This window comes from Anolis carolinensis, unplaced genomic scaffold (genome assembly GCF_035594765.1).
Source record: "Anolis carolinensis isolate JA03-04 unplaced genomic scaffold, rAnoCar3.1.pri scaffold_7, whole genome shotgun sequence".
Lineage (NCBI taxonomy): Eukaryota > Metazoa > Chordata > Lepidosauria > Squamata > Dactyloidae > Anolis > Anolis carolinensis.
The window spans coordinates 13,852,718-13,878,819 of NW_026943818.1; the positions used below are offsets into that span (position 1 = coordinate 13,852,718).

Below are 26,102 nucleotides of genomic sequence, written 5' to 3' on the forward strand. Positions count from 1 at the left end.
TTTTCCGAGGGATTTCCATGAATCTTTATTGAAACATTGACCATTATTAGAGCCTGGTTTACATCGGTTTTTATTTATTCCCCGGCTTTTGCTATTGCGCGCAAAGAAAGGAATATAAAAAGCGAGAAAGTGACATTTGTGAGGGTTTTATTTCTCTTTTTTTCCCCTTGACCTCAATGCCTCGCTTCGTCCTCCAAAAAAGGCACCGGATGACGGAGTCTCTGTGGTTTCCTAGATGGAAATCTGCTAAAAATCTGAAATTAAAAATAAACTCTTAATAGTGCAAATGTCCTATATGTTTCCCTCGCTTCCAAGAAAATGGCCTTTTAATACTGAAGGATGATTCGAGAGCAAAAGGAGGCAGAGACATTTTAAAGGATCCTGATTTTTATCCAAAAAAAAATCAGAATATTTTATGGTATTATAAGAGATCCCAAATAAAGCATTATAAAGCTCTTAGTGTTTCCTTAAATGACGTATTATTGTCAGAGACAGCTGTGTTTCGAATAGATAGCCCTGAGAGGAACAAAAAAAGGCATTTTTTAAATATTAAACCCACGATTCCCATTACGTTTCGGCTCCCGGGTCCCCCCGAAATCACGACCCCAAGGACGCCGTTGATAAGAAGGATCCTAATCTCATAGCGGGGGAGACGCAACGTAAAAAGGTCCGTATTTTTGCATAATAAAAACAGAAAAGGAGGTCCGTTTGGCATCCGAAAGGTCAATGATTGATTTGCAGCGAAGAAAGGGAAGGCCCGCCCCTCGCCGTGTGCAATTCCTGTCCGACTTCCTGTCCAAAATGGCCGCCTCGCCACACTCCGCAACCCGGCTGTTCCCGTCTGCAACAACCACCACAACAACAAAGCAAAACGCCCGTCCGTTGTCCGACCGTCTGTCGCCTCTTCCTCCCTCGTTCTCTCACCCGCTTGCGGAAAATTCACGGTGATCCAGATTGCAAAATAGAAATTTCTGCGGGAAAAGAAGAGGGACAATCGGTTTCTCGTAGATATCTGCTTCCGAAATATTCCAGACAGTTCCTGATGGAAGAAGAGAAGAAGCAGGTTCTTGTAGATATCTGGTCGTTTGGAAGGACCGCCAGGATGTGACCGCATCCGCTCTCATTCTTTGGCAGGTCCTGCGATCTGAAAGAAGCCTACCTCTCGATCCGACCTGCTTCCGAAATATTCCAGACAATTCCTGATGGAAGAAGAGAAGAAGCAAGTTCTCGTAGATATCTGGTCGTTTGGAAGGACCACCAGGATGTGACCGCATCCGCTTTCATTCTTTGGCAGGTCCTTCGATCTGAAAGAAGGCTACCTCTCGATCCGACCTGCTTCCAAAACATTCTGGACAGTTCCTGATGGAAGAAGAGAAGAAGCAAGTTCTCGTAGATGTCTGGTTGTTTTGAAGGACTACCAGGATATGGCCACATCCACTTTCATTCTTTGGACAGTCCTTCGATCTGAAAGAAGCCTACCTCTCGATCCGACCTGCTTCCGAAACATTGAAGACAATTCCTGGCTCTTCCAATTGCTACCGAAACGTTCCGGACAGTTCCTGATGGAAGAAGAGAAGAAGCAGGTTCTCGCAGATATCTGGTTGTTTTGAAGGACTACCAGGATATGGCCACATCCACTTTCATTCTTTGGCGGGTCATTTGATCTGAAAGAAGGCAATCTCTTAATCCGACCTGCTTCCGAAACGTTCCAGACAGTTCTTTACTGTTTCAATTGCTTCTGAAACGTTCCAGACAGTTCTTGGTTCTTCCATTTGCAAGATGGGAGAAGAGAAGAAGCAGGTTCTCGTAGATATCTGGTTGTTTTGACAGACCACCAGGATATGGCCCCATCCGCTTTCATACTTTGGAGGTTCCTTCAATCTGAAAGAAGCCTACCTCTCGATCCAATCTGCTTCCGAAAAGTTTCGGACAGTTCCTGACTCTTTCAATTGCTTCCAAAACATTCCAGACAGTTCCTGGCTCTTCCATTTGCAAGATGCGGGAAGAGAAGAAGCAGGTTCTCGTAGATATCTGGTCGTTTTGAAGAACCACCAGGATATGGTGGCCACATCTGCTTTCATCCTTTGGAGGATCCTTCGATCTGAAAGAAGACAACCCATCGATTCCACCTGCTTCCGAAACATTCCTGGCGGTTCCTGCTTATTCCAAATACAAAGTGGGAGCTTTTGGGTGAGAAGAAGCAGAAAGACGGTTTCTTGTAATTATCGGGTGGTGTGGAAGGACCGCCAAGATATGGCTGCATCCGTTTTCATTCTTTGGAGGGTCCTTCGATCTGAAAGAAGGCTATCTCTCGATCCGACCTGCTTCCAAAACGTTCCGGACAATTCCTGGCTCTTCCATTTGCAAGATGGGGGAAGAGAAGAAGCAGGTTCTCGCAGACATCTAGTCGTTTCGAAGGACCACCAAGATACGCCAGCATCTGCTTTCATTCTTTGGAGGGTCCTTCCAATTACAAAATGGGAGCTTCTGGATATGAGAAGCAGCAGAACAACGGTTTCTTCTCCTACACATCATATCTGGTCGTTCTTCAGTCCGAAGGGACGCAGGACTCAATCCCACCCGGGAGAGCAATTCCAGGGGGGAAAGGAGAAGCAAGAGGTCCCCCCGGCGCTCCACTCGCCATCCTGCTCCGGGTCTGTCCATCCGTCTGCCCATCCGGGGTCACGGTCCCCCCCTTGGGCCTCAGGCCTGCTCCTTGTCGGCCCTCCAGAGCCGCTCCTTGACCTCCAGCGGGAGGGTGTTGAAGAGGTCCTCCTCCACCACCAGGCCGCTGCGCTTGAGGAGGGGGCAGTCGCCCAGCTCCACGGGGAGCCCCTCCAGGCGGTTGCCCCGCAGCTCGATCTGCGAGAGACTGGCCAGCTCCCCCACCCGGGAGGGCAGGCACTGCAGCACGTTGTTGCCCAGGTGCAGCGTCCGCAGCTTGCGGCACTGGAAGAGCTCCGCCGGCAGGGCCTCGATCTGCAGAGAGAGGGGAGACCGAGGCCGAGAAGGGTCAGGCACACGTCTCACGCGGAAACACGGCCTGCCTCTCAAGGCGGACCATTCAAAAGGCTTCCCTGATGTAATATTAGCATTCATCATAATAATCGTGTCATGCAACTAGCTACTCTTAGCTGCGGCACCAATAGTAATAATAATAGTAATAATAATAATAATAATAATAATAATAATAATAATAATGTGTGCAAACACTCAGCTACTCTTAGCAGCAGCACCAATAGTAATAATAATAATAATAATAATAATAATAATAATAATAATAATAACAATGTTGTGCAAACACTCAGCTACTTTTGGCAGCAGCACCAATAGTAATAATAGTAATAATAAAATACAAATAATGTCATGCAAACACTCAGCTACTCTTAGCAACAGCACCAATAGTAATAATAGTTATAATAAAATACAAATAATGTCATGCAAACACTCAGCTACTCTTAGCAGCAGCACCAACGGTATTAGTAGTAGTAGTAGTAGTAGTAGTAATCATGTCATGCAAACACTCAGCTACTCTTAGCAGCAGCACCAATAGTAATAGTAATAATAAAATACAAATAATGTCATGCAAACACTCAGCTACTCTTAGCAGCAGCACCAACGGTATTAGTAGTAGTAGTAGTAGTAGTAGTAGTAATCATGTCATGCAAACACTCAGCTACTCTTAGCAGCAGCACCAATAGTAATAATAGTAATAATAATAATAATAATAATAATAATAATGTCATGCAAACACTCAGCTACTCTTGGCAGCAGCACCAATAGCAATAATAGTAATAGTAATAATAATAATAATAATAATAATAATAATAATAATAATAATAATAATAATAATGATGTTGTGCTAACACTCAGCTACTCTTGGCAGCAGCACCAATATTAATAATAGTAATAATAATAATAATAATAATAATAATAATAATAATGTTGTGCAAACACTCAGCTACTCTTAGCAACAGCACCAACAGTATTAGTAGTATTAGTAATAATAATAACTCTGGGCCTTTCCCACAGGGATCCCAATCCCACGCCTTATTTCCCAATACGGGGAAAATCCACCAACCCACACCTTGAGGAACTCCTTCAAATTAGGCAAATGTTCAGGGCTGCTCGCTTTGCTTTTCTCCCCGCCTGCGCCCCGGGGAAGGAGGAATTGCAAAATCTCCATTGTCCTCTCAATGAAGTGGATTCGCAAGGAGAGAGGAAGAAATCCCTCGATCTCAATGTTATATTCCTATGGATGCAACCAAGAATTGCATTGGTCTTTGTTCGCTGCTGCATCACACTCCTGGCTCCTAGATCCCTTTCACTTGAACTCTTTCCAACTCTGTTACTCCATATCTGTATGTTAAACGGTGGGGCCTAATACTGACTGGGTCTTGGGAGAAAAGTGGGGCACAAATAATAATAATAATAATAATAATAATAATAATAATAATAATACATCACACAGTCCTAGACACTTGGGAAGTGTTCGACTTGTGATTTTGTGATACGAAATCCAGCATGTCTATCTTGTTTGCTGTGTCATAATAATAATAATAATAATAATAATAATAATAATAATACATCACACAGTCCTAGACACTTGGGAAGTGTTCGACTTGTGATTTTGTGATACGAAATCCAGCATGTCTATCTTGTTTGCTGTGTCATAATAATAATAATAATAATAATAATAATACATCACACAGTCCTAGACACTTGGGAAGTGTTCGACTTGTGATTTTGTGATATGAAATCCAGCATATCTATCTTGTTTGCTGTGTCATACAATAATAATAATAATAATAATAATAATAATAATAATAATAATAATAATAATACATCACACAGTCCTAGACACTTGGGAAGTGTTCGACTTGTGATTTTGTGATATGAAATCCAGCATATCTATCTTGTTTGCTGTGTCATACAATAATAATAATAATAATAATAATAATACATCACACAGTCCTAGACACTTGGGAAGTGTTCGACTTGTGATTTTGTGATATGAAATCCAGCATATCTATCTTGTTTGCTGTGTCATACAATAATAATAATAATAATAATAATACATCACACAGTCCTAGACACTTGGGAAGTGTTCGACTTGTGATTTTGTGATATGAAATCCAGCATATCTATCTTGTTTGCTGTGTCATAATAATAATAATAATAATAATAATAATAATAATAATACATCACACAGTCCTAGACACTTGGGAAGTGTTCGACTTGTGATTTTGTGATATGAAATCCAGCATATCTATCTTGTTTGCTGTGTATTAAGCCAGAAGATGACTTCCAACCCAAGTGCATTATGGATATCCTTCATCCTAGTTTTCCTTAAAATAATAATATTATTATGCCAGAAGATGACTTCCAACCCGACTGAGTTATGCATATCCTCCATCCTAGTTTTCCTTAAAATAATAATAATAATAATAATTATTATTATTATTATGCCAGAAGATGACTTCCAACGCAAGTGACTTATGCATGTCCTCCATTCTAGTTTCCCTTAAAAATTATTGTTATTATTATTATTATTAGTAGTAGTAAGTCAGAAGATGACTTCCAACCCAAGTGAGTCAGGCATGTCCGCCATCCTAATTTTCCTTAAACAACAACAACAATAATAATAATGATGATGATGATGCCAGAAGACGACTTCCAACCCAAGTGACTTATGCATGTCCTCCATTCTAGTTTTCTTTAAAAATTTATCATCATCATTATCAATTTTCCAAGAGATGACCTCCAGCCCAAGTGACTCTGGAGGTCCATCATTCTCATTTTTCCTTAATATTAAAATTTATTTAAAATTTCCTTCAAATATATTATTTTGATGATTAAGCCAGAAGATGACCTCCAATCTTCCATCCTAGCTTTGCCTTAAAATTTATCGTTGTTGTTGTTGTTATTATTATTATTCCAGGAGATGACTTCCAACTCAAGTGACTTATGGTTGTCTATCATCCTAGTTTTTCCTTATTTATCATCATCATGATGCCAAGAGATGACCTCCAACCAAAGTGGCTTATGGTTGTCTATCATCCTAGTGTTTCCTTATTTATCATCATCATGATGCCAAGAGATGACTTCCAACCCAAGTGACTTATGGTTGTCTATCATCCTGATTTTCCTTATTTATCATCATCATGATGCCAAGAGATGACCTCCAACCCAAGTGACTTATGGTTGTCTATCATCCTAGTGTTTCCTTATTTATCATCATCATGATGCCAAGAGATGACCTCCAACTCAAGTGACTTATGGTTGTCTATCATCCTGGTTTTCCTTATTTATCATCATCATGATGCCAAGAGATGACCTCCAACCCAAGTGACTTATGGTTGTCTATCATCCTAGTTTTTCCTTATTTATCATCATCATGATGCCAAGAGATGACCTCCAACCCAAGTGGCTCCTGGACGGATGTCCCTCACCCTGTTATTGCTCCTTACCCGGTTTGCCGTCACAGCCAGGTTCTGCAGGTTCTGGAGCATCCCGATGTCGGCCGGGATGGCGGTCAGGAGATTGTGGCTGAGGTCCAGGTAGCGCAGCTTGCGGCAGTAGAAGAGCTGGGTGGGGATCTTCTCGATCTTGTTGCGGTTCAGGTAGAGGCGCTCCAGGTTGGTGAGGTTGCCGATCTGCATGGGGATGTAGGCGATGTGGTTGTACCAGAGCTTGAGGCAGGTGAGGCGGTGGAGATGCTGGAAGCTGATGATCTCCTCAATGGTCTTGAGGTTGTTGTCCTTGAGGTCGATCTCCTGCAGGTTGTGGAGGCTGAAGATGGAGTGTGGGATGCGCTCCAGGTCACAGCGGATGAGCTCCAGCTCCGTCAGGTTGGCCATCTTCTTCAGGCTGTTGAGCACGATCAGCTTGGTGCCCTCGTTGTTGATGGAGAGCTTCTGGAGGTGGACCCCGACGTCTGTCACCACCTGGGGCAGCTTGGTCAGGTTGCTCTTCAGACGCAGGACCTTGAGCCGCTTCAACTCCCGCAAGCCATCGATGACGATGTAGCGGTTGTTTTCGGCACTCAGGTTCCCTGTCAGGTGGAGCTCCTCCAGTGTCTTCAAGCTGTAGATCCACAGCGGGATCTCCTTGATGTCGGTGAACTTGATGTGCAGGGACTTGAGGTTCTCCCGCAAGAAGGCCAAGGCCGGGGCCTCAATCTTGGCCGCCGTGTGGTACAACCACAGCTCTTTGAGGCTGGTCAGCTGGGCGATGCTGGGCGGGATGGTGACGTCTGGGATGAGCTCCAGCTTCAAGACCTCCAGCTCGATGAGGTCGAAGACGGTGTCTGGGATGCCGCTGAGCATGAAGAGGTGGAGCTCCAGCTTGTCCTGGGAGTTCTTGGTGATCCTCTGCCGCAGCTTCTCCAGCGTCCACTCGTTGTTGAGGTTCAGCTGCCGGAGCTTGTTCTCGCTCACTTCGGAGAGGAAGACGGCGAAGCGCTTGGAGTACAGCGGGTCGTACTGATCGATGAGGTGGAGCATGAAGGCAAAGTCGTTCTTGACATCGGGGATGTCGCTATAGCTGCTCTCTTCTCGGATGGACTCAAAGGAGTACTTCTTGAGCGACCGCCGGAGCATCCACCAGAGAGTATACATGCAGATCAGGCCGTAGAAGATCACCAGGCTGATGTAGAAGGAGGCCAGGATCTTGAAAAGGGTGGCCAGAGGGTGGGCGCAGCGGTACATGCGGTAGCCGGTCAAGCTTTCGATGTCCACCTTGCAGTCGATGTCGAAGGTGATGTTGTTGACGTAATAGACCGTGTAGCAAATGATGAGGATGAACTTGATCACCTTGATGATGGTTTGCCGCATGTAGAGGCGGTAGACGATGTCCCCTTCCTCCACGTGTGTCCGGAACTTCTTGACCTTCTCGAAGAGGGCCTTGGCCTGCTCCCCTTCCTTCTTGTCCAAGACGCCGTTCTCCGTCCGGTCCACAATGCCCTGCTCGATCCGGGACTTGGTCCGTTGCAACATGGGCGCCGTGGCCTCCACGTCCTCGCTGACGGTGGAGGCCTTCTTGTCCATGGAGCCGTTCATCTTCCCGAAGGCCGGCTTGGGGTCGCTCTCCTCCACCACCGTCTCCGAGAGAGCCCTCGTGGTCCAAGGAGAGTCAAAGCACTTCAACAGGATGGAGACAAAGTGCTCCAGTTTGGAGCTGGTCCGGGGGAATTTGAACCAGAAGTTGCTGCAGGCCAAGAAGATCAAGGTATGGAGCAGCACCAGGTAGGGGAAGTACTTGGCGAACCAGTGGAGACGGTTCTCGTAGCAGACGGCGTCCACGTAATTGTACTGGTGCCGGTCCAGCTCGTACTTGATCCCCGTTGGACCAATGTCGGCCGGGACGGCAAGCGAGGAGTTATAGTATCCCGGGTCCGGCTTGGCGGGCGCCCACTCGCGGGAGGAGTCGTTGCAGGCGTCCTTGGTGACCCACTTGCAGGGCAGGCAGATCATTTTGTCCTGGGTGACCTGCAGCGTCCCGCCAAAGACGGCGATCATCAGCATCACGATGGAGATGTAGTCCGTGAAGACGTCCCACCAGGGCTTCAGGATGCGGTAGGCCGGCTGGGTGTCGGCGAAGTAGCGCAACTCGGTGACCGGAATCATGGTTCCCCTGGGGTCCAAAAAAGAGGAGACGTCAGCAGAAGACAGACCTTAAGGTTGGGGTGTATTTGCCAAGGTGGCACCCACATCCAGAGAACACTACGAATCCCACCGAGGATGGATCTGGACCACACTTGGCACATAAACCCATCATGATCAACTTTAACTACTGCTTCAGTTTGGGGAGAACTGACCCAGGATGGTGGGAGTTGTCGTTCGCCTAACATCCTTATGCATCTACATATCTATCTATATCTATATATATATAAAAGGGTAATGGAATCACGGCACCGGACAAAACAACTAAACTAAACGCCCCACAACCTCAAAAATTGAAAGCACAACCTCTCATCCACGCCTCTACGTTCATACAACAAAAAGAAAAGAAAAATTAAGTCCTAGCCACAGCAATGCGTGGCCAGGCATAGCTAGTCTATATATAAAATAAAAGTCAGTGTTTGTATGTATGTTTGTTTGTATGCATGTATTTGTGTATGTGGCAGCTTTCTGATTGGCAGCCACTATCACAGGCCACTGTGACCACCAGGAATGACGGACCTGGCCCAAACTTGACATGCTTAACCCCCAGGATGCGCTTTATGTCCTGGTGCCGTTTGTGGGACGATGGACCATGGGTGATGGGATATATAGTACTTTTAATCACTACGACTCCCACAGGCCACTGCGATGCTGGACCAAACTTGCCACACACAACCCCCATGAACCCCTTTAAGTCCTGGGGCAGTTTGGGGAAGGATGATGGGACATGCAGTATCTTCACTCACTTCTTGAGACCACAGCAACTGCTACAAATGACAGAACTGATCCAAATGTGGCATATATATCCCAAATGACACACTTTATATGCTGCAGCAGTTTGGGAGAGGATGGACCAAGGATGATGGGATTTGCAGTACCTTCATCCAATTCACCTCCCACAGGCCACTGTGATTCCCATGAATGTGCCCCACTTTACGTCCTCCTGTAAAGGAACAACTGACCATGGACGATGGGATTTACAGTACCTTCACTCACTTCCCCAGACCACTGCGACCCCCACCAATGTCTGATCAAGACCAAACTTGACACATCGAGTCCCCATGATCTACTTTACATCCTGGCGGTGTTTGGAGGGGGATGGACCATGGACTTGCATATGGGAGTTGTAGTTCACCCGCACCAACTGAAGCCAACTGACACTGGATCAAGACTAAACTTGGAACAAAGGCAAACAATTCCATTCTCAAATAACCCGGGCACCGCCGGGTCCCCAAGCTAGTTTTCTAATAAAACCCAAACACAAACAGTGGCTTTTTCTAAAAATAACATGACCAAATACCTAACCTGGGCACCAAACCTAGTTACAAATGCAAAGGACACACCTTTAAGGCTACAATTATGAGGAAACCATGTTGGGAATGCCAGGCAATCGACTAGAACGAAAAGATGGAAGGTAAGTATGACATATAATAATGGCAGCAAGAATCGTGTTTGCTTTTGATAGGGTTTTGGAGCAGCAGGTTTCTCTGCAAATTCTTCCTTATCAGCTCCATTGGGCTCGCTTTGGTTAGAAAGTCCGATAAAGAACACAATTGGCTTACTGTCTCGAAAGCACTTTCCCTGCAGATATATTTCCTTCACTGGCTAAAAGCACAAAATATTCTGCATTATCTCCACAAACAGTCCTGAAATATGGCTCCTGACATCTGGCTCATTGCTGCCTCTCCTTCATTTGCTAAAACCTAACAGAGAAGGTTCAAAAGCTACCTTACAGATAGAAAAACATAGCTAGTCAACTTTCAAGCTTGTAGGCATGGAAAGTGCCTTGCAAACTATAAATTTTATATTTATAAATATAGGACTTTATTTTTCTTTTCTTTTTGTTGTATGAACGTAGAGGCATGGATGAGGGGTTGTGCTGCCAAGTTTAGTGTTTCTGGGATGTGTAGTGTTGTTGTTTTGTCCTAGGCCGAAATTTCATTACCCTTTTACATATATAGATATTGAACTATACCACTGTACTGCAATATTATTAGTAAAATTACATATTTTATATATATATATATATATATATATATATATATATATATATATATAAAATTATTATTATTATTATTTTATTTTTGTATCCCGCCTCCATCTCCCCGCAGGGACTCGGGGCAGCTAACATGAGGCCAAGCCCAAATATCCACAATGCAACAAGATAAAATACAATTCAGAACAAAAACAAGCATCATCAACAAAATTTCACCATTTTAGACAATAGTATAATAAGTAAAAACTGACCAAATAAATAAAAAATAGTATAATAGACAATAATATATTCTCTTATTATTTTACTTATTATTATACTGTTAAACAATAGTACAATAATAAATAAAAACAGACCAAATAAATAAATAGTATAATAATAAGTAAAAACAGACCAAATAAAGAGTATAATAATAAGTAAAAACCGACCAAATAAAAGTATATAACAAATTAAAATAGTAAAAGACTGGGTTGTAGTATGAGGAGTGCATAATTAAAATCTGACGAGGTAGATAATAAAGTGCTGTAGTGTAATAGAATTCAGAGGTAATAATATTGTATTACTAGTATTATATTGTATTACATTATAATATCCATATCATATGCATATAATATATTACATTATAATATCCATATTATATGCATATAACATATTGTAATATTATATTATTGTACATTATTGTATTGTATCCAAAATTCTGCCATTTTTGAAAACATTGGACTGACTTTCTGGCGGTCAAACAAAAAAAGACTGGAGAGAAAAGAAGACCAGAAGAAAGAGAAGAGGAAATGGGAAAAGTGCGCTTTGGGTCTTGATCAAAGTGGGGCACCATTAAATATTATTATTATTATTATTTTGTTTGGAAGGTTTACGCTCACCTCCTCCGTGCCGATTTTCTCGGACGATGTAAGGCATTCTAGAATGCGGCCAGATTCTGAAATCCAGCTATTGTGACCTTAAAACCCATACTTTCCCTCAGATTGCAAGTAAAAGAGAGAAGAAAGAGAGAGACTTGGCAAGACACCTCCCTAGCGCCCAAGAGCTCCTTGGAAACCAATTAGGCATTCCCAGACTGAAGCAATTAGCAATGGCTCATGAGTGTTCCCTAGATCTATATTCATTCCTACATGGCAACCACTGAACGATGGCTAAGGCAATAGAAGGCAAGGGTGCACCATCTCTATAAACATAGAACCATAAGTTGCAACTCTTCGAGAACAATGAAGAATCTACAGGACGCTGTTTGGAAAGCATTATCAACAGTATAGTGTTCCCTAGAAATACACTCATTCATACATGGCAACTACTGAAAGATGGCTAAGGCAATGGTAAACCATTATAAACTTAGAACCATAAGTTGCAACTCTTCGAGAACAATAAAGAATCTACAGGACGCTCTCCTGATGGTTTGGAAACCATTAACAATAGTATAGTGTTCCCTAGAAATACACTCATTCCTACATGGCAACCACTGAACGATGGCTAAGGCAATGGTAAACCATTATAAAACTTAGAACCATAAGTTGCAACTCTTCGAGAACAATGAAGAATCTACAGGATGCTGTTTGGAAACCATTAACAACAGTATAGTGTTCCCTAGAAATACACTCATTCCTACATGGCAACCACTGAAAGATGGCCAAGGCAATGGTAAACCATTATAAACTTAGAACCATAAGTTGCAACTCTTCGAGAACAATGAAGAATCTACAGGATGCTGTTTGGAAAGCATTAACAACAGTATAGTGTTCCCTAAAAATACACTCATTCATACATGGCAACCACTGAAAGATGGCTAAGGCAATGGTAAACCATTATAAACTTAGAACCATAAGTTGCAACTCTTCGAGAACAATGAAGAATCTACAAGAAGCTCTCCTGATGGAGTCTTCATATTTTACAATCTGAGGACATTCTGTCCATTGAATTGTTTTATATTCAAGTCACATCTGCAATGAGATGCAAGAACATTCCTCCTCCATTCTCCACTCTCTTCTATTTAGTTTGCTTTGGCCTCAGACCAAACTCTTCCCGACCTTCTCTACTCTTGCACATTGAAAAATAAACAGGTCTCCCAAGAGCCCCATAGTTAGACATTCCCTGACTGAAGCAATTCACAACAGCACATTCCTAGGAAGACATTCATCCATCCAGGGCAACCATTGAAAGATGCCTAAGGCAATGGTAAACCATCTCTATAAACATAGAACCGTAAGTTGCAACTCTTCAAGAACAATGAAGAATCTACAAGAAGCTCTCCTGATGCAGTCCTCATATTTTACGATCTAAGGACATTCTGTCAATTGAATTGTTTTATAGTCAAGTCACATCTGCAATGCGATGCAAAAACATTCCTCCTCCATTCTCCATTCTCTTCAATTTACCGTATATACTCGAGTATAAGCCGACCCGAATATAAGCCGAGGCACCTTATTTTACCATGGGAAAATGGGAAAACATTGACTCTATTTTACTCTATTTTTATAATAATAAAAATGGAGTAAAATAAAATTAGAGTAAAATAAATGTAATAGTAGCAACAATAATAAAGAAAAATAATAAATGTAATAATACCAATAATAACAGAGAAAAATAATAAATGTACCATATATTCTCGAGTATAAGCTGACCCAAATATAAGCCAACCAGGACCCTCACCCCAGTATAAGCCAAGGGGGGCTTTTTCAGTCTTAAAAAAATGGCTGAAAAACTAGGCTTATACTCGAGTATATACAGTACTTGTATTATTTTCCAGGCTGTGGCGCAGCTGGCTAGTAACCAGCTGCAATAAATCACTACTGACCGAGAGGTCATGAGTTCGAAGCCCAGGTCGGATTAAGCCCCCGACCATTAAATAGCCCGGCTTGCTGTTGACCTATGCAGCCCCGAAAGACAGCTGCATCTGTCAAGTAGGGAAATTTAGGTACGCTTTATGCGGGAGGCTAATTTAACTAATTTACAACATCATAAAACTTCCAGCAAAACACGAGGAAAGGAATGAGGAAGTACAGCCACTAGTGGACGGTGAAGCAACAGCTCCCCCTGTGGCCGGAATCGTGAAGCTGGAAAAAAATGTTAAATGCCTCTGTGTCTGTCTATATATGTTGTTTGTCTGTTGGCATTGAATGTTTGCCATATATGTGTTCATTGTAATCCGCCCTGAGTCCCCTTCGGGGTGAGAAAGAAGGGCGGAATATAAATACTGTAAATAAAATAAAAAATAAAAAATATTATTATTATTACAGTAGAGTCTCACTAATCCAAGCCTCGCTTATCCAAGCCTCTGGATAATCCAAGCCATTTTTGTAGTCAATGTTTCCAATATATCGTGATATTTTGGTGCTAAATTCATAAATACAGTAATTACAACATAACATTACTGCGTATTGAACTACTTTTTCTGTCAAATTTGTTGTATAACATGAAGTTTTGGTGCTTAATTTGTAAAATCATAACCTAATTTGATGTTTAATAGGCTTTTCCTTGATCAGTCCTTATAATCCAAGATATTCGCTTATCCAAGCTTCTGCCGGCCCGTTTAGCTTGGATTAGTGAGACTCGAGTGTATATGTATTATTTTCACTCTATTATTATTAAAAGAATACATAAGCACATTTACGTTGAAGAAGATGAAAATAATGATTTGGTCATAGTTGGACAGTCTTATCTTAAATTTGAGCTTTATGTAAATATTCAAAAACATTTAACCTGCCGATGCCTCAATTCATGTAATTTTATTGGTATTTATTTTTATTTCTGAAATTTACCACCCTCGGCTTATACTGGCGTCAATGTGTTCCCAGTTTTTTTGTGGTAAAATGAGGTGCCTCGGCTTATATTCGGGTCGACTTATACTTGAGTATATACGGTATATGCCACTCTATCTCCTCGAGAGGACTCAGGGCCACCTCTCATCCTTTTCCTGGCTTCAGGGTTTTGGAAATGGAGGTGTGCATGAGATTCAGTGGGGTATGAGACACAATATGGGTCTGTATCTAAAGGCACATTACCAAGTCCGTCATCACCAGAGGAAGAGGACCGATTCGCCGCTATCTCCACTTCATCCGTCTGTGATGCCGCTCAACAGAGCTTCGATGCGCCGGATCCCGCGCTGCTCCTTCCCCAAGCGCCATGGGAGCAGCACCTGGAAACAAACACAAATCAAATGATCTGAATTGATGCACCGGTTTCCTAAAAACTCAAACGAACAATGCTCCAATCCTTTCAATATTTTTAGTGCAAATATTGACACCAACTTGGTCTTAAAAGGCACTCGTCCTTCAAGACGCAGACAACAATGATGCCTCTCCGAAGACAACAACAACGCCTCTGTATCGTCCGTAAACAAACAAAGAGAGCTTTAAAAAAAAGGAAAAATCAATCCAGCCATTGATTCCCGGAAGGCCGTAAAAGACAGCCAAGTTGTTCTTGAGCAGGGGTCCCCAAACTAAGGCCCGGGGGCCGGATGCGGCCCTCCAAGGTCATTTACCTGGCCCCCGGCCTCAGTTTTATAATATAATATATTGTATATACATATAATATTGATAATATTATTATAATGTAATACAATATAACACTAATAATAATACCATATAATAATATTAATTATATATTCTATATTACATATAATATTACTAATAATATTACAGTATAGTGGTATAGTTCAACATAGTAATATATAATGCTAATATTGTGCTATGCTAATAATATATATTGTATGTACATATAATTTGTAAGCCACTCTGAGTCCCCTTTGGGGTGAGAAGGGTATGATACAAATGTAGTAAATAAATGCAGTAAATAAATAATAAATAAATTTTAGACTTAGGCTCGCCCAAAGTCTGAAATGACTTGAAGGCACACAACAACAACAACAACAACAACAACAACCCTAATTAACTTGACTATCTCATTGGCCAGAAGCAGGACCACACTTCCCATTGAAATCCTGATAAATGTATGTTGGTTAAAATTGTTTTTATTTTTAAATATTGTATTGTTCTTTCGTTTATATTGTTGTTGTTGTTGTTGTTTTTGCACTACAAATAAGACATATGCAGTGTGCATCGGAATTTGTTTGTATTTTTTTTTCAAATGATAATCCGGCCCCTCAACAGTCTGAAGGATTGTGGACCGGCCCTCTGCTTAAAAAGTTTGAGGACCCCTGTTCTTGAGTGTCTGGAACATATTGATAAATATGTTCCGGAAGGGAGTCCGAACAATCCCATCTATCCATACAAACAGACCTGGGGGTTCTCCATCGAGCACAAATACTTCCAATAACACTACGTAACAAAATTGGAAATATTTTCTGTTCCTGGTTTGAAAATGTTATTTCCTGTTCAATTGTGCACTCTTTATTTTGAAAGTAGTGTTTTTACTCCAGAAACTTCGTTTCCGTGGCTGCCACAAATTAGGTTGAATTACAAAATGTACTGCAGGATGTCTCTCTCAGCAGAAGTGTGCCGGGCCCATAACCCATGTCGGTATAAAACAAAGTTTTTTCAAGTCAATAAACTTTTCCCATGTTTTTATGATAGAACTAATCTGGAAATGACATTGATAAATGTTTCTATTATTATTATTATTATTATTTCTGGGAGTTGAAGGCCAAAATACCCGGGGACCCACAGGTTGAGAACCATTGCACTAAGCAAAGGCAAAAGCACAAATGTAATACATTTATCCTATATGGTTTCTTTTTAATCTCTGTATAAAGTCATATATGTCGGGAAGTATCACCATGTCTTACTATAGCAAAAGAACAGCAGGATAAAAATAAACCTAATAATAATATGCAAAATTTAATTCCTTTCTATTTGAGAAACAAATCCAAGTGTATTCTTTGTGGAAAAATTGTGCGAAAAAAATCTGAAACAATGCTTGATTTCAGTAAGGTAATCCATAATTTAAGAGAAATCCTTTCTTCCAACATACTGTAACACACAAAAAACATAAAGGTATATAAAAGTTATATACAATAAGATAAGTAAATATAAAACACAGTTATATATTAAATCTAAAGTTGATAATAATGTATGAAACACAAAGTTGATAATGATATATTACATCTAAGGCTGACAATCATAGATCTAAAGTTAACAATCAGATATTAAATCTAAAGTTCAAAATCATATATTAAAGTTAACATTCAAATATTCAATCTAAAGTAATTGATAATATATTAAATCTAAAGTTAATATTATTAAATATAAATCTATATATATAAAGTTATATAAAATAAAAGTTATATATTAAAGATATAGTTAAGAATATATTAAATATAATATTTAATATAGGATAATCACATATTGACTATGAAGCTGATAATCATATGTTAAATATAAAGTTATTATTATTAAATATAAAGCTGTATATAAGGTTATATAAAATACAATAGATATATATTAAATATATAGTAAAGAATATATTAAGTATAATATTGAATATTGGATAATCACACATTGAATATGAAGTTGATAATCATATATTCAATATCAATATTATGAAATATAAAGCTGTATATAAAGTTATGTAAAATAAAATAGATATATGTATATTAAATATATAGTAAAGAATATACGGTAGAGTCTCGCTTATCCAACGTAAACGGGCCGGCAGAATGTTGGATAAGCGAATATCTTGGATAATAAGGAGGGATTAAGGAAAAGCCTATTAAACATCAAATTAGGTTATGATTTTACAAATTAAGCACCAAAACAAATTTTACAGAAAAAGTACTTCAATATGCAGTAATGCTATGCACCAAAATATCATGATATATATGCCTTGGATAATCCAGAACGTTGGATAAGTGAGTGTTGGATAAGTGACTCTACTATATTAAGTATAATATTTAATATAGGACAATCACATATTGAATATGAAGTTGATAATTATATTAATTATAAAGTTAATGATCACATATTAAATACCAAGTTAAGAATCATATATTACATGTAAAGTTGATAATGATATATTAAATATCAAGTTAATGATCATATAATAAGTATCAAGTTACTGATCATATATTAAAAGTAAAGTTGATAATGATATATTAAATATCAAGTTAATGATCATAATATACATCAAGTTAATGATCATATATTAAAGTTGATAATGATATATTAAATATCAAGTTAATGATCATATAATATAGATCAAGTTAATGATCATATATTAAAAGTTGATAATAATATATTAAATATCAAGTTAATGATCATATAATATAGATCAAGTTAATGATCATATATTAAAAGTTGATAATAATATATTAAATATCAAGTTAATGATCATATAATATAGATCAAGTTAATGATCATATATTAAAAGTTGATAATAATATATTAAATATCAAGTTAATGATCATATAATATAGATCAAGTTAATGATCATATATTAAAAGTAAAGTTGATAATGATACATTAAATATCAAGTTAATGATTATACAATACACATCAAGTCAATGATCATATATGTAAAGTTGATAATCATATATTAAATAAAAATAATCATATATTACGAAATATAAAGTTTATCATCCTATTTCATATAATCGTAATTATATGAAGAAGAATTTAAAGGTCCTTGTGTGTGGCCGAGATGCAAAGACGAAATGCCTGATTTTAATACGGTAACCTATACTTTCATGTATGACATGCCTCTGATTTCCCCCGGATTTTGTGGGGTTTTCCCCACATTATTTGCTTATTTGCAAGGCCCATAGATATCATCTCTGAAGGACAGATATCGGAGGAGTATCTATGCTTCCCACGAGAAGGAAAGAAGGACGCAAAGCATCTCTTGGGCCTTGACTTGTAGGCGTCCGGACAAGAAGACGCCGTTTCCGGAAACCACAGCTGACCCCACATGACCCACTGCGGCTCCGCTTTGCAAATCATCCCACAGATGTGGGAAAGGCAATGACGTTCCTCTTGACGGAGGGAGAGACACACACATCAAAAGCATCCAAGATAAAAGTCAAATATAAGCATTATATATTACTATATTGTACTATTATTATTATTATTAGCAACATTTATATCCCGCCCTTCTCACCCCAAAGGGGACTCAGGGCGGCTTACAAGTTATATGTACATACAATATATTATATTATTAGCATAGCACAATATTAGCATTATATATTACTATAGTGTACTATTATTATTATTATTAGCAACATTTATATCCCGCCCTTCTCACCCCAAAGGGGACTCAGGGCGGCTTACAAGTTATATGTACATACAATATATTATATTATTAGCATAGCACAATATTAGCATTATATATTACTATAGTGTACTATTATTATTATTATTATTATTATTATTTGCGACATTTATATCCCACCCTCTCTCACCCCAAAGGGGACTCAGGGTGGCTTACAAGTTATATGTACATACGATATATTATATTATTAGCATAGCACAATATTAGCATTATATATTACTATAGTGTACTATTATTATTATTATTAGCGACATTTATATCCCGCCCTTCTCACCCCAAAGGGGACTCAGGGCGGCTTACAAGTTATATGTACATACAATATATTATATTATTAGCATAGCACAATATTAGCATTATATATTACTATAGTGTACTATTATTATTATTATTAGCGACATTTATGTCCCGCCTTCTCTCACCCCAAAGGGGACTCAGGGCTGCTTACAAGTTATATGTACATACGATATATTATATTATTAGCATAGCACAATATTAGCATTATATATTACTATAGTGTACTATTATTATTATTATTATTATTATTATTATTATTATTATTATTATTTGCGACATTTATATCCCACCCTCTCTCACCCCAAAGGGGACTCAGGGCTGCTTACAAGTTATATGTACATACGATATATTATATTATTAGCATAGCACAATATTAGCATTATGTATTACTATAGTGTACTATTATTATTATTATTATTAGTGACATTTATATCCCACCCTCTCTCACCCCAAAGGGGACTCAGGGTGGCTTACAAGTTATATGTACATACAATATATTATATTATTAGCATAGCACAATATTAGCATTATATATTACTATAGTGTACTATTATTATTATTATTAGCAACATTTATATCCCGCCCTTCTCACCCCAAAGGGGACTCAGGGCGGCTTACAAGTTATATGTACATACAATATATTATATTATTAGCATAGCACAATATTAGCATTATATATTACTATAGTGTACTATTATTATTATTATTATTATTATTATTATTATTTGCGACATTTATATCCCACCCTCTCTCACCCCAAAGGGGACTCAGGGTGGCTTACAAGTTATATGTACATACGATATATTATATTATTAGCATAGCACAATATTAGCATTATATATTACTATAGTGTACTATTATTATTATTATTAGCGACATTTATATCCCGCCCTTCTCACCCCAAAGGGGACTCAGGGCGGCTTACAAGTTATATGTACATACAATATATTATATTATTAGCATAGCACAATATTAGCATTATATATTACTATAGTGTACTATTATTATTATTATTAGCGACATTTATATCCCGCCCTTCTCACCCCAAAGGGGACTCAGGGCGGCTTACAAGTTATATGTACATACAATATATTATATTATTAGCATAGCACAATATTAGCATTATATATTACTATAGTGTACTATTATTATTATTATTATTATTATTATTATTATTTGCGACATTTATATCCCACCCTCTCTCACCCCAAAGGGGACTCAGGGTGGCTTACAAGTTATATGTACATACGATATATTATATTATTAGCATAGCACAATATTAGCATTATATATTACTATAGTGTACTATTATTATTATTATTAGCGACATTTATATCCCGCCCTTCTCACCCCAAAGGGGACTCAGGGCTGCTTACAAGTTATATGTACATACGATATATTATATTATTAGCATAGCACAATATTAGCATTATATATTACTATAGTGTACTATTATTATTATTATTAGCGACATTTATGTCCCGCCTTCTCTCACCCCAAAGGGGACTCAGGGCTGCTTACAAGTTATATGTACATACGATATATTATATTATTAGCATAGCACAATATTAGCATTATATATTACTATAGTGTACTATTATTATTATTATTATTATTATTATTATTATTATTATTATTTGCGACATTTATATCCCACCCTCTCTCACCCCAAAGGGGACTCAGGGTGGCTTACAAGTTATATGTACATACGATATATTATATTATTAGCATAGCACAATATTAGCATTATATATTACTATAGTGTACTATTATTATTATTATTAGCGACATTTATGTCCCGCCTTCTCTCACCCCAAAGGGGACTCAGGGCTGCTTACAAGTTATATGTACATACGATATATTATATTATTAGCATAGCACAATATTAGCATTATATATTACTATAGTGTACTATTATTATTATTATTATTATTATTATTATTATTATTATTTGCGACATTTATATCCCACCCTCTCTCACCCCAAAGGGGACTCAGGGTGGCTTACAAGTTATATGTACATACGATATATTATATTATTAGCATAGCACAATATTAGCATTATATATTACTATAGTGTACTATTATTATTATTATTAGCGACATTTATATCCCGCCCTTCTCACCCCAAAGGGGACTCAGGGCGGCTTACAAGTTATATGTACATACAATATATTATATTATTAGCATAGCACAATATTAGCATTATATATTACTATAGTGTACTATTATTATTATTATTAGCGACATTTATGTCCCGCCTTCTCTCACCCCAAAGGGGACTCAGGGCTGCTTACAAGTTATATGTACATACGATATATTATATTATTAGCATAGCACAATATTAGCATTATATATTACTATAGTGTACTATTATTATTATTATTATTATTATTATTATTATTATTTGCGACATTTATATCCCACCCTCTCTCACCCCAAAGGGGACTCAGGGTGGCTTACAAGTTATATGTACATACGATATATTATATTATTAGCATAGCACAATATTAGCATTATGTATTACTATAGTGTACTATTATTATTATTATTATTAGTGACATTTATATCTCACCCTCTCTCACCCCAAAGGGGACTCAAGGCGGCTTACAAGTTATATGTACATACAATATATTATATTATTCTTATAGCAAACTATTAGCATTATATATTACTATATTGTACTATTATTATTATTATTATTTGCAACATTTATATCCCGCCCTTCTCACCCCAAAGGGGACTCAGGGCGGCTTACAAGTTATATGTACATACAATATATTATATTATTAGCATAGCACAATATTAGCATTATATATTACTATATTGTACTATTATTATTATTATTAGCAACATTTATAATAATAATAATAAATCTTTATTTATACCCTGCCACCACCTCCCCGTGGGGACTCGCAAATACATTAACAATACACACAGTTTAAAACACAAGAAGATGATAAAACAAGTTAAAACAAAGATTTAAACAACAGTAATAATATCAATAGTAATAATATCAAAACAACCACCAATGCAATTCAGTCAACTTCAAAGGTGGGGGGACTATAGCAGCAATATAAGATAAAATCATTAGATTAAAATATCCCAGTGAAAGGAACCTAATAACATTCAGAATAGAATTATAATTATAATTATATCCCGCCCTTCTTACCCCAAAGGGGACTCAGGGCTGCTAACAAGTTATATGTACATACAATATATTATATTATTCGTATAGCATAAAATAAGCATTATGTATTATTACACTGTCTTATTATTAATATGTATAGCACAATATAAGCATTATATATTACTATATTGTACTACTACTATTATTATTATTAGCGACATTTATATCCCGTCCTTCTCACCCCAAAGGGGACTCAGGCCGGCTTACAAGCTATATGTACATACAATATATTATATGATTAGTATAGCACAATATAAGCGTTATATATTACTATATTGCACTACTACTATGATTATTATTATTAGTGACATTTATATCCTGTCCTTCTCACCCCGAAGGCGACTCAGGGCGGCTTACAAGTTATATGTACATAGAATATATTATATTATTCGTATAGTATAAAATAAGCATTATGTATTATTACATTGTATTATTATTATTATTATTATTATTATTATTATTATTGACATTGATATCCCGCCCTTCTCACCCCAAAGGCGACTCAGGGCGGCTTACAAGTTATATGTACATACAATATATATACATACATATATATGCATATACACAAATATAAATATACACACATATATAGACATGTAAACACACACACACACACACACATATATATATACAGAAATACACATGTATGGACACATACTGTATACACAAAGACACACATATATATGGTGCATACATATATAGACATGTAAATATAAATATATATAAATATATGGACATATATACACACACACACACACACATATATATACACACACATACATATATGCAGTATATACATACATATATGCACACATACACATATGTACATATCTATACATATAGCTGCATAATAATATTGTAACCCGCTGTGAGGAGAGGCGAGTAAAAATATTATTGTTATTATTATTTATTATTATTATTATTATTATTATTATATACATTTGGAGACATACATACAAACACACACACATAAACACACGTACATACAGACTTATACATATGCACACAAATACATATACGAACAAGTATATATGTATACATACACACATATACATATACACACAGGTATGTATGTAAACATACTCACATATACATATATGCACACACATACATATACATATATACACATACATAATAATAATAATAGTAATGTTTTTACCCATTATATATATATATATACACACAATCTTTACAGAAGCAAATAACACCTATATTTATATATATCTATAATTTATACGTTAGAATATAATATAATATATATATAATATAAAGGGGTATAAATAATAATAAATAATAAATCGTATAATAAAATAGGATAATAGGGGCATAAAATAATAAATAATATAATATAATAATATTAAAAGAGTATAAACATTATATATATACAGTAGAGTCTCACTTATCCAAGCCTTGCTTATCCAAGCTTCTGGATTATCCAAGCCATTTTTGTAGTAAATGTTTTCAATATATTGTGATATTTTGGTGCTAAATTCGTAAATACAGTAATTACAACATAACATTAGTGCGTATTGAACTACTTTTTCTGTCAAATTTGTTGTAAAACATGATGTTTTGGTGCTTAATTTGTAAAATCATAACCTAATTTGATGTTTAATAGGCTTTTCCTTAATCCCTCCTTATTATCCAAGATATTCGCTTATCCAACGTTCCGCCGGCCCGTTTATGTTGGATAAGTGAGACTCTACTGTATATATGTATATATTTATATATATCTTTACAGAAGTGAATAACACCAAAATATATATATACAACTTCAAACGTAAGAATATAATATAATATATAATAATATAAAGGGGATATAAAGCAATAAATAATAATAGTACAGTAAAGTCTCACTTATCCAACATAAACGGGCCGGCAGAACGTTGGATAAGCGAATATGTTGGATAATAAGGAGAGATTAAGGAGAAGCCTATTAAACATCAAATAAGGTTATAATTTTACAAATTAAGCACCAAAACATCATGTTTTACAACAAATTCGACAGAAAAAGCAGTTCAATACGTAGTAATGTTATGTTGTAATTACTGTATTTACAAATTTAGCACCAAAATATCGCAATGCGTTGGATAATCCAGAACGTTGGATAAGTGAGACTATACTGTGTGTGTGTGTGTGTGTGTGTGTGTGTGTGTATATATATATATATCTTTACAGAAGCGAATAGCACCTATATATATATATATATATATATATACACACAATTTAAATGTAAGAATATAATATATAATAATATAAAGGGAATATAAAGCAATAAATAATAATAGTATAATAGGATAAAAGGGGTATAAAATAATAATATAATAATATTAACATAGTATAAACACTATATATATATATAATAGGATAAAGGGGTATAAAATAATAAATAATATAATAATATTAAAAGGGTATAAACATCATCATAATATATATAAAGGGTTATAAATCAATAAATAATAATAGTATAATAGGATAAAAGGGGTATAAAATAATAAATAATATAATAATATTAAAAGGGTATAAACATCATCATAATATATATAAAGGGTTATAAATCAATAAATAATAATAGTATAATATAATAGGATAAAAGGGGTATAAAATAATAAATAATATAATAATATTAAAAGGGTATAAACATAACAATATATATAAAGAGTTACAAATAATAAAAACAATATAATACTATAAAAGGATTATAAACATTATTATTACTATTATATTTATGTGCCTTTTCTCTGGGATAGAACTGAACACAGAGTTGCATCAAAACAAGGCAGTCACAGCCATGGTAAAAGTATTAAAAGGCTGACTACGTGGTCGTGCAGCAGCCATTTGCATTTAACTAAAATTCGACCTGCAGCAGGGAGTTCCACAGATTCGTAGGAACCATGCTGAAATCTATAAAAGAATAAGGCGACCCAAGAGTTCAAGTTCCTAGTCCTCAGTGTTGCCTTGGCCCCGCTCCCCCGTTGTGAATAATAATAATAATAATAACTTAATAACAATCACGACACGCCAGGCCTCGCCTCACCTCCGTCGTTTTCGGCTTTTCGGCTCCTTTTGTTCGTCCCTCATCCCTTCATTGCACCACTGAGGCGATGCCCCGCCCCGGAAGTCTCCTCACCCGTCCGCCAAGGCCGCCTCCTTTCCCACCTCACCGCCCGCCATGTTTGGAAAGGGCAAGGTTGAATGTTTGGGAATGGGGGGGACGCAGCGGTGGCCATTTTGAAACATGGCAAAAAAATAGCCGCGCGAGAGGAAGATTCCGCCGCCATGTTTGGAAAGGGCACTATGGGTTGTTTGGTAATAGGGAGAAGCAGCGACGGCCATTTTGAAAAAGGGCATAATATGTAAAGTCGTGAGGGAGACGTGGCCGCCATGTATCGAAAGGGCAGCATGGGCTGTTTAGTAATAGGGAGACGCGGTGACGGCCATTTTGAAAAAGGGCAAAAAATAGAAGGCGACTTAGCCAAAATGTATCGAAAGGGCAGAATGGGCTGTTTAAGTAATAGGGAGTAGCAGCGGTGGCCATTTTGAAAAGGGCAAAAAATAGAAGGCGATTTAGCCAACATTTATCGAAAGGGCAGAATGGGCTGTTTAGTAATAGGAAGTAGCAGCGGTAGCCATTTTGAAAAAGGGCAAACTATAGAAGGCGAAAGTGAGACTTAGCCGCCATGTATTGAAAGGGCACAATGGGCTGTTTAGTAATAGGGAGAAGCAGTGACGGC

General features: G+C 37.3%; 2 protein-coding genes across 4 annotated transcripts in view; one reads left to right on the forward strand and one right to left on the reverse strand.

Annotated features, from left to right (window-relative positions):
- Positions 1 to 25,553, reverse strand: lrrc8a (leucine rich repeat containing 8 VRAC subunit A). 2 transcript variants are annotated; one of them, XM_062959899.1, is made up of 4 exons: positions 25,406 to 25,553; positions 14,667 to 14,800; positions 6,471 to 8,634; positions 131 to 2,979 (listed from the first exon to the last, which is right to left on the reverse strand). In XM_062959899.1, exons 3-4 carry the CDS (start codon positions 8,625 to 8,627, stop codon positions 2,704 to 2,706), a joined length of 2,433 nt encoding a protein of 810 aa, XP_062815969.1. In that variant the 5' UTR covers positions 8,628 to 8,634; positions 14,667 to 14,800; positions 25,406 to 25,553; the 3' UTR covers positions 131 to 2,703. The 2 variants fall into 2 exon arrangements, with proteins under 2 accessions (XP_003230465.1, XP_062815969.1); XM_003230417.3 differs by lacking the exons at positions 14,667 to 14,800; positions 25,406 to 25,553 and adding an exon at positions 11,535 to 11,648 and having other exon boundaries at positions 1 to 2,979.
- zer1 (zyg-11 related cell cycle regulator) overlaps positions 1 to 26,102 on the forward strand; it is a 244,875-nt gene that overhangs the window by 119,430 nt on the left and 99,343 nt on the right. The gene's annotated exons all lie outside the window — the stretch shown is intronic.

Excerpts from the sequence above, each read along its gene's own strand:
- lrrc8a (XM_003230417.3), bottom strand. The coding sequence starts at position 8,627 with ATGATTCCGGTCACCGAGTTGCGCTACTTCGCCGACACCCAGCCGGCC. Across the intron at positions 2,980-6,470 it reads TGGCTGTGACGGCAAACCGG|ATCGAGGCCCTGCCGGCGGA; the intron begins GTAAGGAGCAAT and ends CTCTCTCTGCAG.